Source organism: Micromesistius poutassou (assembly GCF_964030765.1).
Source record: "Micromesistius poutassou genome assembly, chromosome: 21".
Lineage (NCBI taxonomy): Eukaryota > Metazoa > Chordata > Actinopteri > Gadiformes > Gadidae > Micromesistius > Micromesistius poutassou.
In genome coordinates this window covers 6,383,880-6,398,935 of record NC_140291.1, presented here as the reverse complement: position 1 = coordinate 6,398,935, position 15,056 = coordinate 6,383,880, and the positions used below count along the sequence as shown (strand labels likewise).

General features: G+C 42.9%; 2 protein-coding genes across 5 annotated transcripts in view; one reads left to right on the top strand and one right to left on the bottom strand.

Annotated features, from left to right (window-relative positions):
- Window positions 1–6,461, bottom strand: part of arhgap17a (Rho GTPase activating protein 17a) — a 34,461-nt gene extending 28,000 nt beyond the window's left edge. For 3 of the 4 annotated variants that reach the window (XM_084485638.1, XM_084485639.1, XM_084485640.1), the window contains exon 1: window positions 5,687–6,461. In XM_084485638.1, coding sequence (XP_084341764.1) covers window positions 5,687–5,739 — 53 coding nt within the window. In that variant the 5' untranslated portion in view covers window positions 5,740–6,461. The remainder of the gene's footprint in view (window positions 1–5,686) is intronic. The other variant, XM_084485641.1, reaches the window with a different exon arrangement.
- Window positions 6,462–6,779: 318 nt separating this feature from the next.
- Window positions 6,780–14,977, top strand: lcmt1 (leucine carboxyl methyltransferase 1). Its single transcript, XM_084485642.1, has 11 exons — window positions 6,780–7,581; window positions 7,783–7,874; window positions 8,153–8,274; window positions 8,598–8,674; window positions 9,041–9,102; window positions 9,259–9,361; window positions 12,069–12,189; window positions 12,515–12,616; window positions 12,868–12,959; window positions 13,410–13,507; window positions 13,996–14,977. Exons 1-11 carry the CDS (start codon window positions 7,496–7,498, stop codon window positions 14,016–14,018), a joined length of 978 nt encoding a protein of 325 aa, XP_084341768.1. The 5' UTR covers window positions 6,780–7,495; the 3' UTR covers window positions 14,019–14,977.
- The last annotated feature ends 79 nt before the right edge of the window (window positions 14,978–15,056 follow it).

Here is a 15,056-nt window from a genome sequence, read left to right as displayed (position 1 = left end):
GTAGTCCATAAAGTCTAGACACCGACTGTGGGCTACCTCCGGGGGAGAGCAATAAAACGTTGTCAGGCCTGGACGTGTGTAGGAGTGTGACGACTGCTTTATGTCCACGTTAACATATTAAACATTACTTGGGCAATAATTCATGTGTTGCTCTAGGGCAACCAAAGCCGCAATGTTGTGAGGAGGCACACACACACACACACACACACACACACACACACACACACACACACACACACACACACACACACACACACACACACACACACACACACACACACACACACACACACACACACACACTTTGGCTATTGTAGCAGTTTGTCAGTTGGACAAACCAAATCAATAGAAAACAACACAACCAACCGACTGATTAACTGAAAAATTGGCAAAGACACAGAAATATACAGTAAGAACAAATTAACAGTCACATTAAGTGACACAATTACACCAAACAAGACGTGAGGGAGGACATAGAGTCTATGTAATGTCAGTCGCTATGCACAAAGAGTTAAATCCAGATGGCATGGCTTAACTGGGCTTCAGCGTGCAGCCTACTACGACGATGGGGGCTCAAACTCCACAGACAATAGCAACCATTCAAGCTTCCAGTTATTCCCTTGTAGTTGTGGGTTATTGGTTCGGGAGTTTAGGGGATAGGAGGTGGGCGCATTAACGTTTATCTTGTCAGCAGTTTTTTCAAACGGGACTGATGAAAACCATTTTTTGGTAGCCTACAAGTTTGTGCAGTCCCATACCCCGGTGGAAAATGACCACCAGATACAATGCTATAACCTGGCGGTTTATCTCATCGAAAAGTTCATTACTTCTATTAGGAATCTCGCTGGCCGGATGGGAAAAGTGTTTGCTATCTGCTGAAAGAATGTAAATAGGCTGTTACTGTCATTTGTGTGTAAGTCAAGGAACAATCGTTTATCAGGAACAATGGAAATGGCGGCATATCTTTGAGTGTACAACGCCATTTTTTCATTGTTCCTGGACGGGCCATTCCTGGAGCCCGTCCAGGAATGGCCGATAAAGCCCATGTGTCCCTCAACAGTAGTCGAAGCAAGGCTGGAAGTTAATGTTTGAGATTCTGTTAAAACTAAACCCAGTTCCAGAGCCATTTTACCACGGCATCAGAGAGCAGAGGTTACACAGAGAGGTGCCTGAAACATGGTACATGTGATGGGAGTGGAGTTTCAACAGACACATCCTTTGATTAGCTCAGACCTAAATCAACCAACTATTGAGAATCAAATTAGACGATAGCACAGGCAACAGAGCTAGCGAAATGAACCAAGCTATGTGACAATGATTTTCTGTTAAAAGCATGCCCTCACCCCAACCATTATGATTGCTCATCCAACTATGTCACTTTCCCAATCTCTCCATCGATCTATCTTTTGTCTGCCTCTCTCTCCACCCTGCCATCTAGAAACCTTTGCAGCCTCGTGCTCTCAGTGAGTCTTGTCTGTCTTGTTCTTCCTCTGTGGCATTTCTCAATTGACCAGGTCAAACCTGAATATCTACATTTCAGGCACGGGTCTAGCAACAGGTAGTCTACTCTAACCGACCAACCAAGTTATAGGTCCAGCTGTAGGGAAGCTAACCTTCTGCCTGTTTTTTTTTGTGTTTGATGGGTGGGTTGGGGGGGAGCCAGGCGATGCCTCTATGAGTGGCAAACTATGGTGAACCCATGACAGTGGTGGACAGCTGCTTTCAATTACAGAGACAGTCGGGGAAGGAAAGGATGGCAGTGATGAAGGGGGCTGGACGGCAGAGGAGGAGGGATATAAAGTGATCGGGGATGATTTTAAATCCTCCAGTGTGGCAAAAAAAGGATAGCACACCGAGTGAATACAGACAGAGGGGGGAAGAGAGCAGAGAGACAGGGAGGGAGGTAGAGAGGGGGGAGACACGATGTGAGGTGGTTGTGGTGGTCCAGGCCAGCCCCCCCAAAAACCCCAGAAACCTGAGGAGCATGGATTAGTGCTAGTTGGGGACACTCACACACACACACACTTCTGGAGCAGCTCTTTAAGAAAGCCTACCAAAAAGACGAGATCTTTGACAACCACCACAACACACAATCAGCGACCAACTAGACCCAGATGTCCGAACGGGAGCCATAGTTCTGCAGACAGACTGCTGGTGTCGACCGGGCTGCCAGAACGTGTTGGGAGCAGCGATGAAGGCCACACTTTGTGTTAACAAACAAACAAACTCAAACAAGACTGTCTGCGGCAGAAAATAGACGGCCTATGGTTCCGTTCTACCAGGCCAACGAGGGGGAGGGGGGGACCAGGGGGGAGGGCAAAAAAACAAAACAACTGTTGTTTTCCCGGGCATCAGCTGAGCAACAGTGAAACGGTTGCATTGCCCGACCCAGGGAAGAAGCTCAATATAGAAGTGTGTCACACATACCACTATGCTAACATCTGACTTGTTAGCCCCTTGTTAACGAGGGGCGTCCCACACGGTGCAGCCCAGGGCTGACAGTTTTAAGGACGGTAACCACGGTGACATGGTATCAGGGAGGCAGGCCGGTAAGTGAATATGGCAACAGTTAACACAATGCCGCGGTGGTGGATTGCTCCCCGAGCGTCAGCGGGACTGAGGTGCAGCCAGGGTCAGACCGTTGTGTTTGCAACAGTTGGCAGCTTAAGGTAATGGATACGGGGCCCAGATGAAAGGCCCGAGGGAGAATTACCGAGAGAGCCAGCCACATCCCCGTTACAAAGCATCGCTAATAACCGTTCTGATCGCATGGGCACTCTATTATTAGGCTTACGTTCTGACCAAGGTGAGAGCGCTTCTCTCTAATCTTATCTCGGGGGCATACCGGATGGATTGTTATCAAATGTTTGATTTAGCAGCAATAGGCTGGCTGAATGTACGCCCGGCCGCCCTTTTTGCTGCTTGCACAGCCACATACAATTCTCGGCTTACAGCAGCTATTGTACTGCCGGAGGGGGCTGGAACGGGGCCAGGGAAACACCCAGGGACAGGCTAACAGTATAGGGTGGACCACGGCTGACTCAAACAGACTCAAGTGAGGTCTGAAGGTAGAAGTGAAGCCCTTGAGTCCCACCTCAGCATGCACTTCTGTCAGGTGGGTTCTCTGAGCAGCGCATTAGAGCGTGCTGCCTATGTGGTACCGAACGACAGGGGACAGCAGGTGGTGAGTGGAACACAACCATGCAGAGCTGGGGGGAGAAGTGTTTTAGCTCTTCTTTGAATGAATTGCCTCTCGTTTGATTGTGTCCAATATACTCTGATGGTTGATGGTCTCGCAGGCTAAATAAATTACGAGGACAATAGAAGCCATGAAATTAATCACAATTTGTATATACCTTACAGCAAAGATTCTGCATTATTTTTACGATACATGAACTGTTTATTATGATTAATTGTCATCAACTCCTCTTGTTAACACAGCTAGGTTCCACAATACATACAACCGTGTTCACATACAAGCTCCTTGCTTCAACAAATGAATGCATCACAGGCCAGATCAGAGCAAGACATAACCAAAAGAACAAGCAATCTGTGCTCTGTTAAATGCTGTGTGTCAGTGTGTGCTGTCAAATTGCTATCCCATGCACACGATTAAAAAAGGCTTTGCTATTTTGACACTTAACCTGCCTGGGTTGGTCCAAAGCGGGAAGTCGAGAAGATAAATTACAGAAACATCCTTCAACTGAGAAATTAAACCTCACAGCCTACTTCCTATCCATTCCAGCATGCGCATGCCATCTCTCTCTCTCTCTCTCTCTCTCTCTCTCTCTCTCTCTCTCTCTCTCTCTCTCTCTCTCTCTCTCTCTCTCTCTCTCTCTCTCTCTCTCTCTCTCTCTCTCTCTCTCTCTCTCTCTCTCTCTCTCTCTCTCTCTCTCTCTCTCTCTCTCTCTCTCTCTCTCTCTCTCTCTCTCTCTCTCTCTCTCTCTCTCTCTCTCTCTCTCTCTCTGCGAGCACTTCACTGAAAGCCAGTTTCCTGTTTGTAGAAGGAGAGATTTCCTCCGAGTGGCTGAGTGTTGGACACAGTGTTCTGCCTGCGCACAATCACAGGAACTGAGAGGGCAGAAGGAAGGGCCGTCACACTTCACATTTCTGTGGACGCAGCCTTGTAGATTGCTACAGAACTTCACAGGCATTACCTGGACTACTTGCTCACCACGTCACCAGCCACATAAAATAGCCCCACAACATTCATCACTGCTGGAAAGGTTGGAAGACATGCATGTTGATGATTTTGCAGTTTGTCCACTGGTGTTGAAACAGCATTAGACTCCCGGTGCGTTTATGTACACGCGTCTGCTTTCTGCATTAAACCAAGTACAAACATGCAATTTTATTTCAGCTGTCACATGCTGATTTAGAGTTTGTGAGACGCAGTTGAAGAATTGATGAGTATTCCAGTTGTCCTCAAAATCTGCTGACCCTGGACTTGCCTGAGGCCACGTCAAGGCTAATTTACTTAGCCGACTTCTACAGATAGTTAGATTCAAATTTTCACTGAAAAGTATGCAAATTAACAACACAGTTTATTACAACGGCTAGGTATCCTCGACATGTAGAGGGCAATGGTAGATGGTGTTTCTCCCATGCCCAAATGCCATCATCTGGAATTGAAAACTAGGCCAGCTTCTTGTTTTGGTATCTGCTCTCATCGTGTCTTGAAACATTTACATTTCCTTCAGTTTCTAATTTAAAACCTGATATACTGGTTCAACTACTGATTCAATTCATATTTCTGTTATACTGGTTTGTAGACAATTCACTGCACGCTAAAAAGCAGATGACAGATTGATTTGATGTTTGCGACGTATCGTTCGTGGTTTGATCAATTTGTATATTGTTATGACGAGCTTCTAAATGTGGTAAACAACCAACTGGCTTCGTTTTGCAGATCCCACACCTGGATGATGACAATGGAAATGACACGTTGTGTGTGTCTCAACTCCCTATTTTCATAACGTTGGCCTTGTATTCCCCTTTCATTAAGTCCAGTAATATATTTATAGTTTTGTTTTCACCCATATTACCACATTACCAGAATGACACTTGTAAACATAACAGGCCACCACATAATTTCTATAATCATGTTTAGGTATACGTTTTCAGTGCGTGATTATTGAACCTTTACTTTACATTTAGTTTTAGTAAGTAATACACTACCATTCAACACAGCCTGCAGCAACAGCAGCGGGGACAGCTGTCAAGGCTGAACAAAGTGCCTTATCGCCTGGGCTGCTGCTACTCTGAGTTTCATCAATCACTTACCACAGAACAACAAGCCATTGAGAAATGTTTGACTACAGTGAATGTCCCTCCTCTGAAATGGGATAGGCGACCGTGTTTGGGTGATGTGCGCTGCACAATGTATGGTGATTAGATGTGATCAGGCCCAATCGATTCTGATTGCAGTTTATTTTAGAAGACATAATGGGCAAGAATGTGTCATTATACCATGCCCCCTTCTCTGTCTGAAGATGAAAGTGTGGGTGGGTCAAATTAAGACCTTCCTTTTACATAGAATGTAAAATAGAGCTAAATATAGAAACATAAAGCACATGAAACTATCATCGGGACAAAGGTAAATGAGTAGTAGGACTTGTGCGTGGCAGCGTTCAGATAAACATAGAAGTGAGTTCAGTAGATGGATTGAGTAAATAACGGTACTTGCCTGCCAACAGTTTGATTGGCGAGCTGTTTCATTCGATTGAATTGTTTCTTCATTTTCGGTCCCTTTTGCGGTGTCTACGTTTCAAAGCTGGACACTTCGGCTGCACTGTTATTCCCGTGTATACACTTTAAGTCTTTTCGCTATGACACGAAAAAACGAGTGCAAGCGAGTGCCATTGAGCTCCAAGCCAATTAAAAATAGTTCGCTAGCTTGGCTAGCTCGGGAGCTAGCCCTTCAGACTTCAGAAAAAGTTCCCTTTTGGGAAGACGGCATGATCCTCAAAACACTTTTTTTGAATAAAGCCATACGTTGAACCCCCGGCGGCGACGCTCTGACTAACATCCACACTTTCAGCTTTGCATGGCTTGTCCCATCTGCTGTCTGACGTTAGCCCCACAGTACTAGCTCCGTTCCCGATGGATAATCCGTCGAACACTTTCCCAGGCGAGCCAACGCTCCGCAGCAGCAGCAGCAGCGCGCACCTCTGCTAGAGCAGCCCGTTCAATGAGAGGCAGGAAGTACACGCAGCAGCAGCAGCAGCATCATCATCATCATCTGCCATCCACCACTACCTCCCGCTGGACAAACTGCTGACTTGTCGGTCTACACTGTGCGTGTGTGTGCGTGTCCGTGTGTGTGTGTGTGTGTGTGTGTGTGTGTGTGTGTGTGTGTGTGTGTGTGTGCGTGTGTCTGAACATCCCTCAATATTCTCTGGTGCAATCAATCCATTGCACAAAATATACAATTTATAATCAAAATGACTAAATAGTCATGTAATCTTACTGCCTTTGCACATATTATATACATATCGAATTAATAAACCTACAATGAATTATATACGATCGAATTAACAAATACAACAACTCACTGTCTTTGAAATGTGTGTCAATAAAAAAAAAAAGATGAAGTATGATAAGTATGAGTGATATATATATATATATATATATATATATATATATATATATATATATATATATATATATATATATGAATGTCCATATATATATATATATATATATATAATCGATTGTTTATATATATAATTGATTGTTTCCGACTTCTCATCTGTTTGTTGTATTATATATTACCCCGCTATCTACAGCTCAAAGTGCGTTACACCACATTTTAGAGCAACAACATTATAATCATATTAGAAGACCATTTAAAATGTCGTTGTAAGATGAACTCATTCTTGAAATCCAGAATAAGATCCACCACAGGTTGGCGGTCTTCTAAGCAAAACAGCCAAAATCATTACATCTGTAATCATCCAAATTCGCATGGGAGCCATTCATATGTGTTACAATTAATTAAAATGTAAAATGTATTCAGGACAGATTAAGTTTCTAGAAGGCTAATGTTTCTAGTCCATATATTTAGGGAAGAAGTATGCGTAAAGGATTCTGACCGCCAATAGATGGCGCTAAAGCACCACGTCTCATCAGCATGACCATAGAAGGAACATGACAGCATGGGAACGACTTCCGACACAAGCGGAATGGGCGGAGCTTGTCAGAGTTGCAAGTGCTAGCATTATGCTAGTTGTGCATGATGTCAACAGTAGCAGGGAATTTATAAATGCTTATCAATGTTTAGAAATAACGTAATGCATGCAATGCTTGATGACCATATTATTCATAGCCAGAATATTGATCTAGATCGACTGTTGTTCGATTATCGTCTCGGGTTCTAGAAGCCCACCTGTCCAAAGTAGATGTCTGGTTAGTAAGGTGCAGTCTCTGGGTTCCAGGGATACTCTTTACACTCCACACTATTTTAATGTTAATTCCTAAGTCTTAAAAAGTATTGATGGCAGCCCGACAGCCCTTCACGGACAGTGATACTGCGGATGAAGCAGTGAGGGCGACGTGTGATGATGCAACCACATGCAAAAGGTAGATTTTAAATTATTTCAAAACCAAATTGTCTATGATCACTGATCAGCAAATACCCCTGGAACTGTTTTAAATAGTCGTTTACATCAGTATCCCCTTAAATATCTATCTTTGCATATTGCGTTGCTGTTACCTTTGTATGACGTTTCTGTTTTAATGAATCAATGTTAAATCTTCCGTTTTCCTTATTGTGTTTTCTAGGTTTGCAAGCAGTAAAGGATACTGGAAAGACCCCTATATCCAGTACTTTGTCAGATCAGTTGGGGAACGAAAGGCTCCAGAGATCAACCGAGGCAAGTCGTAGTATTTTACGTCTGATTTTGTTTGTGTACAGCAGTGGTCAGTCGTTTTCTAACTATTCCCACGATGTGGGTACACCAAATATTAACTTGGACAGTCCTAGAGTTTACTGTTTTTATTTTTCTGCTTCTTTAAATGATCACTTGTGGTTTGTAATGAACCTTTTTACAGTGGGTGTTAAGGGATGTGTTTGAGTGAGTAATTTTGAAGTGGGGTTTAAGTGTGTTTGGGAGCAGCCAATCAACCGCTTCTACATGACGTTGTCTCCTAGGTTACTACGCCCGCGTCCGAGGAGTGAACAATCTCCTAGACGAGTTTATAAGGAAAACAGACTGCAACTGTCAGATCATCAACCTTGGTGCTGGGCTCGACACAACCTTCTGGAGGTTAAAGGTACGGCGAGTGAGAGGTGGCACTGGTGACTAGAGCTGTTTGTCTCCAAGCCAAAAGGTTATGGTTCGAACCCCAATATCCGCAGACTACCTGTAGACATCCTTGAGCAAAATACCCCATAACGTAATGAACTGTATCTATAAAAAAATTCATCAGTGTAAATAACTTTTGATTCTAGTGTCTGCTAATGACTTTGTTTTAAATAGCTTAAGAATTCTACTTAATATGTGCTGTACCATAGTGTGTTAAATATATGTTTATTATAATATAGCTGTGTGTGTGTGTGTGTGTGTGTGTGTGTGTGTGTGTGTGTGTGTTTTCAGGATGAAAACCTCATGCCTAAAAAGTATTTTGAAGTCGACTTCCCAACTGTAGTTGCCAGGAAAATACACAATATAAAGTAAGCAAATCACTCTTTGTATCATTTTTACTTTACAGTTCCTTGCAGCGTTATTCAGCGTAAACATGTGGGGGAGAATCAAATCATTTAAACAAAGCCATGTTCCTCTGCCATTTTTTTCAATTAGTTATCATAAAAAGGCACGTGGCCAAGCATAAGTGTATCTTCAGGATAAAACATTCACTGTTAAACATAAATAAACAAATCAGTCCTGTCAACATGTCCTTCATGGATAAACTAAGCTAGGTTGACGGTGTGCATGTTTGTCCAGTCATTGCATGAGTGTTTTTCAGCTCAATGTGTAAATGTTGTGTTATTATGTGGTAGGCTGTGTATTTGACCTGTGCTCTTTTCCCTCTGCGTCAGAACAAAGCCGCCTCTTTCCAAACCACTCATCGAGACGCACGGCACAGACTCTCTACTGCTGGGTGGGTGACACGCAAAAACGCACGTGCTTGTCGTTGTTTTCAAACGAAAACAACAAAACAAAGAATGCTTAGAAATGTACGTCAACCATCGTATCTCACACCCCTCTTCTTCTTTTTCTTTACTTACAACGACCATATATGGATATGGTTGTTCAGATGGTCAAAGTTTAGACTCAGATCGCTACTGCATTATCGGCCTGGACCTTCGAGATGTCATCACCTTGGACGAGAAACTGAGGAGGTTTCAACTCAACCCAGAGTATGTAAAAAAGGAGACGATATATTATGATAAGTTGAAGCTTGATCAGCAGATCTTGTTCACGCCACATTGTTTTGATGACATTGTGTTTGTGATTGAGCGAGCAAGAATAGCTGATAGCAGCCTAAAACAAAGATGTTCAATTGTCCAAAGAGATACTAGCACTGCTAGACATTTCAATGCCAAAAAGCCTGAAAAGTACTAGTTGGAAGTCCCTGGAGAGAACAAAACAGACTCAACTGCCCCCTCTAGTGTATTGGCGTTATAGTCCATGGTTGAAATTCAACAGCTATGATATAGCTATTGATAACAACTATTACACCTGCAGTGCTTTATCAAGGGACCAAGAATGAAGGTTCATATATTTATTATTATGACTTGGCCTTATTAAACTTGAATATATGATTATATCTACAAAGTAATACACCAAGTAATAGCAGTAGTAATAGCTGTAGTTCACTGAACTAATCCGGTGTATAAAGTTTATTTGGTAAGAGAGGGGCAAATTTCCTGTTAAAATGCAGAAAGATTTTAAATCATATCAGTATGATTATTACACCAAATGACAGCATACCTCAAAGGATACACACCTGTTTGGCAATTCAGGTGATTTCCTAGTAGTTGTAGTGTGTTTGTGAGGTTAAACTATGATGCGGGTGCAATGCCAGGTATCTTATCTTACTAACTTACTACTATATAGACGCAGACGTTGAAAGACAACGGCAAGATCGATCCCGCATCCCGCATGTCTTGTGATATTGATATACCCCCCTTCCCCCTTCCGTCTGTTTTCGTCTTCGTCAAACTCTCCCAGGTAAGATGTTCTGCTATAGACTGTAGAAATTGTGATAAAAGAAGTGAAGAGACAATTTCTCACGTCGACAATGCAACGGCAGGTTGTTTATTTTATCATACAAAAAAACGTTAGAATCAAACAAACGTGCCGACCGGCATATCAACACACAAGTCACCTGATCTTAAAGAGACAGCGTCCCTATAACAGAACGAAAACATGTCAATAACACAGTATGGTGATTATGTCTATAGAGTCCACCACAAGACTACACTTTGTTGTTAATAATGTAATATTACTCTCCTCCTTGGCTGACAATTTCCCATGCAGCAGTGCACTTAGTCATTGTGACAAAGGCTTCACTATCAGTAACATTAATATTAACATTAACTTTACCATGGGTTTTTGCAAGTTATATTTGATTCAGTGGAAATTGTATAACATATTTATTATATAAAAAGTCAGCCTACTTTCTCTGACATGAGGGAATTACAAAAATAAGCTAACGCCAAGATTCTATGACATTCTCAGGACGCGAACCCGGGTCACCTGCACCACAGCTCCAGCGATAGACCAGTCACCAAACTGATGGTTCCCGATTTTGATAGAATACATAGATTTGTATAAAAATATATAGAGAAAATATCCATGATAACAATAGATAGCAATTCATTTAATTATTTTATTTGCATCATTTAATCTTAGACCCTTAGTGAAAATATACGCTGTTTGTACTTCATATATGTAAATTTATGACAAAATTGTGAGGACTAGGCTTGGCGGAACCTTCTGATGGTACACTTGTTGCCGACAGATGGACTTCTCACACCGCTCAAGTAAGCCTAACAGTTAACCTGCTAACGACCAGGTTAGTTTGGTCGGATAAGTTGCCATGGTTACTTGGCAGAGATTTTGTGGATGCAACGGAATATATAATGCATCATTTTAGCAACATTTAAGATGATCGCGATGAGTTCTGCCCCGTTAGTTGTGCAAATAAGTTACGTATCCAACGTTAGCGTGCATCTGGAATTTGTTTTGTATATTTTAGAAACAAGCTGTTTCTAAAATATATTAGAATAGTTTTCTTACTATTCTAGTAAGAAAAAAGCTGCACAACATTAAGACTTAAACATTTAATTTGTAAGGTTTTCAGACACAGACATGCATGAAGAACGTGAGCGTAGCGACTGTGACTTCACCCTACCAGTTCTCTATGGCCGCTTTTGTTAAACCCTTAGTTTGCGTTCCGCCGCAAAACTCTGAATGTTGGGTAATAGTGTTGGGCCTCGCTAGGTCAAAGTGGGACTAAGGGCCGACTAGGCGGAGCCTAAAGTCAGAGGAAACCCACTGGTGAGACTGCGACAACATGTGTGTACACGTCATTCATCGTGTACACAACCTCTTGTGTTTAGAGGCTGAGGTCCTTAGAAAGTATAAATAAGTGACAGATGGTTTCTTTCCCCTCCGTTGACTTGTTTATAATTTGACCTTTTTTGCAATCCTCTAGTAGACTTTTAGAAAACAACCCCTTAAGGTTTTTACACACAGCTTGATCTTTCAGCCGTGAGAGCTAGTGCTTGGTGGAATCGTGTGCTTGTCGAAATGATTAGCTTCTTTGGACACAGAAAAGCCAGCTGTAATCAGGAGGATTTGAGAGAAAACTGTTTTGAACTGAGTTTAGTTGACACACCTGTTCATTCAAGTTGCAACACAGCAAACCAGTCAAACGAATACATGAGAGCTATAAGACTCAATCAAAACACAATTGAATCAAAACAATCAATACCTGCACTGAATACAGATAAAGGGGGCATCTGCTTAGTGACAAAATAGCACAATAGTACCCTTATTGACATTTTGCCTCCTTTTGTCACATCTCTTCTCCTCTGTACCCTCCCCAACTGCCCCAAGGATTCCCACCTTGCTGGTGTCAGAGTGTGTCCTGGTCTACATGAACCCCGCCCAGTCCTCCAAACTGCTGCACTGGGCTGCAGAGACGTTCCACACGGCCATGTTCATCAACTACGAACAGGTGAGCTGGGTACAAACACAGGCCGGTCGCCACTGATAGGGACCAACATAAACGGCATGAAAAGTCCAATCCGATTGGGGTTGGATCGAGATACGATTGACACAAGGGCCCATAAAACCATAACATCTAGGGATCATTGACTTGTATGCTTGTACTGGTTTCTACTGGTCAAGTTTAACACGTTGGATGCATTATCAAGGGTCAATGAACAATGAATTTTTCTATTTATTATTATGAATAGTATATCTGTCCATGTCTGTGAAGTAATGCTAGCTGAATGATAGCAGGAGAAACGCTCCTCTGTTGCGTTTCCCCCCCCCTGTAGGCCAACATGGTGGACCGCTTCGGTCAGGTGATGATCGAGAACCTGCGGCGGCGCCAGTGTAACCTGGCAGGGGTGGAGGCCTGCAGGTCCCTGGACTCTCAGGTACACACACACACACACGGGTCATAATAGGACACTAACGGATGCACTTCAATGAGCACTGAAATTTGTTGATATCAGCGATTTTCCTGAAGTTGAGTTAGTGAATTCATGCAGCACTGCTTTTGGTCCGACTTTTGTACTCTAAACGTGTGTGTGTGTGTTTCCGTTTCCATGCTATGTTTGTGTGTGGGCCCATGATGTATGTGTTTGTGTGTGTGTGTCCATGCTGTGTGTGTGTTTGGGTTCTCCAGAAGGAGAGGTTCCTGCAGAGCGGTTGGGAGCACGCTGACGCCCTGGACATGATGACGGTGTACGGCCTCATTCCTCAGGACGACGTGGCCAGGTGGACCACACTTACTATTCATTGATAACATATCCATTTATTGTATGCATCCATTTGGATGTAATGCTTTGGTTTAACTGCTCCCTTTATTTGTGTGTGTGTGTGTGTGTGTGTGTGTGTGTGTGTGTGTGTGTGTGTGTGTGTGTGTGTGTGTGTGTGTGTGTGTGTGTGTGTGTGTGTGTGTGTGTGTGTGTGTGTGTGTGTGTGTGTGTGTGTGTGTGTCCCACTTCTGGTGTTATTTTACCTCACATGCCCTATGGACATTGAACCCTTAATGATAGTAGCAGCAGGTTGAAACATCAGCTCAAAGCTAATACTAGGGTTAACCGCTACCCCTTGTATAACACATAACTGTATAACTCAGTTAATATTGTCAAATCCAAATGTGTTTATTGTGCAATCGTAAAAATATAAATTGGGTCATTTATTGTCTGTGCAATGTCCTGCTAGAATTGAGAGTCTGGAGTTCCTGGATGAGAAAGAGCTGCTGCAGCAGCTTCTTCAACACTACTGCATCTGCTGGGCCAACAAGGACAAACTCCGGCTCGGTGAGAGCGTTGTTTTGTAATGTGGCTCTTCTTAAATGTGGCTTATTAAATGAAGCGAGCCATTAAGCTAACTGCTGCTTCGCCCCTAGCACAACCTGGGCTGTTGGTCGTTAGGTAAGGTGATCCCCACCCATAAATAAAAGTATGTAAAATAAAATGTATGTTTTGTGACGCTAACTCAAGGCCCTACTGTCTCTGCTTTAGAGTGAGGACATATTCGTTATCTATCCATGTTTGACACTTTGGGAATACTATTCACTATTAAGTTATTCAGCAGAAACATTCCTCTGTAGTACAGCGAAACATGTCCATAAGGAGCAGGCAGGGGTTTGCGTCTTGCTAAAGGCTAGGCCTACAATTAGAAGAGTACAGACATTGGGATTCAAACCCAGCTGTCAAGTCAAACAGCCCAACCGCTAAAAGACTGTTGTAACAGAATGTTGTTTTATTGTATTTTTGTATTTTTTTTATTTTTATGTATTCCTCAGGTCTTTCCCAAATCTCCTTTTGACGTGAAGTTCCCAGCGACCCTGCGTGACCCGTTGTGGTAACCACGGTAACCCAAGTCATGCAAGGACGCCCAGACAGAGGATGTGCATGTGCAGACCCAGCCCTCTGCCATTCAGTTAGAAGGATGGTAGATCAATAACATGGCCAGACCATCGATCTCAGCGGAATGGAGGTTTGACATACGAGATATTAGATGGATATGGGAAGACATGGAGCACTTCCTGCCATATCCCCTCCTTCTCTCCCTCTCTCTCTCACTCCCCCCTCTTTCCCACCCTCCACCTTCTTCCTCAACTACTGTTCTCATCTACTTTTCTCTCTTTTGGTTGCTGTGTATCACATTTAAGAATGTAGGCTGTTTTAATCGGTTCACAGTGTCTTATCCAAGTTGTTTGTGCCATTGAGTATTTATTGATTGATTGGACGATCAACCTGTTCTTTGCTTGTAATTTGTAGTTTGTCATTAAAAGGCAACTACCTGAATGTTTGCCAGTATGGAAAATGTGGAATGTGGAAACTCGGAGAGGCTGGTTTATGACTTACCGATTTTCTGAACAAAATCCTAATCTTGACCACCCTTGGCTGTTGAATGAAAATCTTTTTTTGTATTTGTGTTAATTGGCCAGGCTTAGTGCGGCCGTTAGCTGTAACCAGCTTCAGGTCGTTCATGTTCAGCTATCTAAGCGCTGTCTTCCCACCAACACCGTAGTCTCTCTCTCTCTCTCTGTCTCACTCTCTCGCTCTATCCTGCTCGTTCTGTCAACCCCTCAGACAGACCGGTACTTTCCTCCATGCCAAGCAAGCATGGCTAACCACAGGCCAACTGTTGTTTGCCTAGTGGAATTAGTTTAATTTGACTTTCATTATCTGACTCATTCAGGCGTACATTCAACTGCTGATAAACTAGCCTTTACACTTTAGGAGGATCTGAAGGACGTTGAAATAAATACTCAAAAAGTGGACGATGTGCGATTCCCATTTTTTTGTTGTTCCAACTTTCCACCGGTGTATTAAATAATACAAATATATATATTTCTTA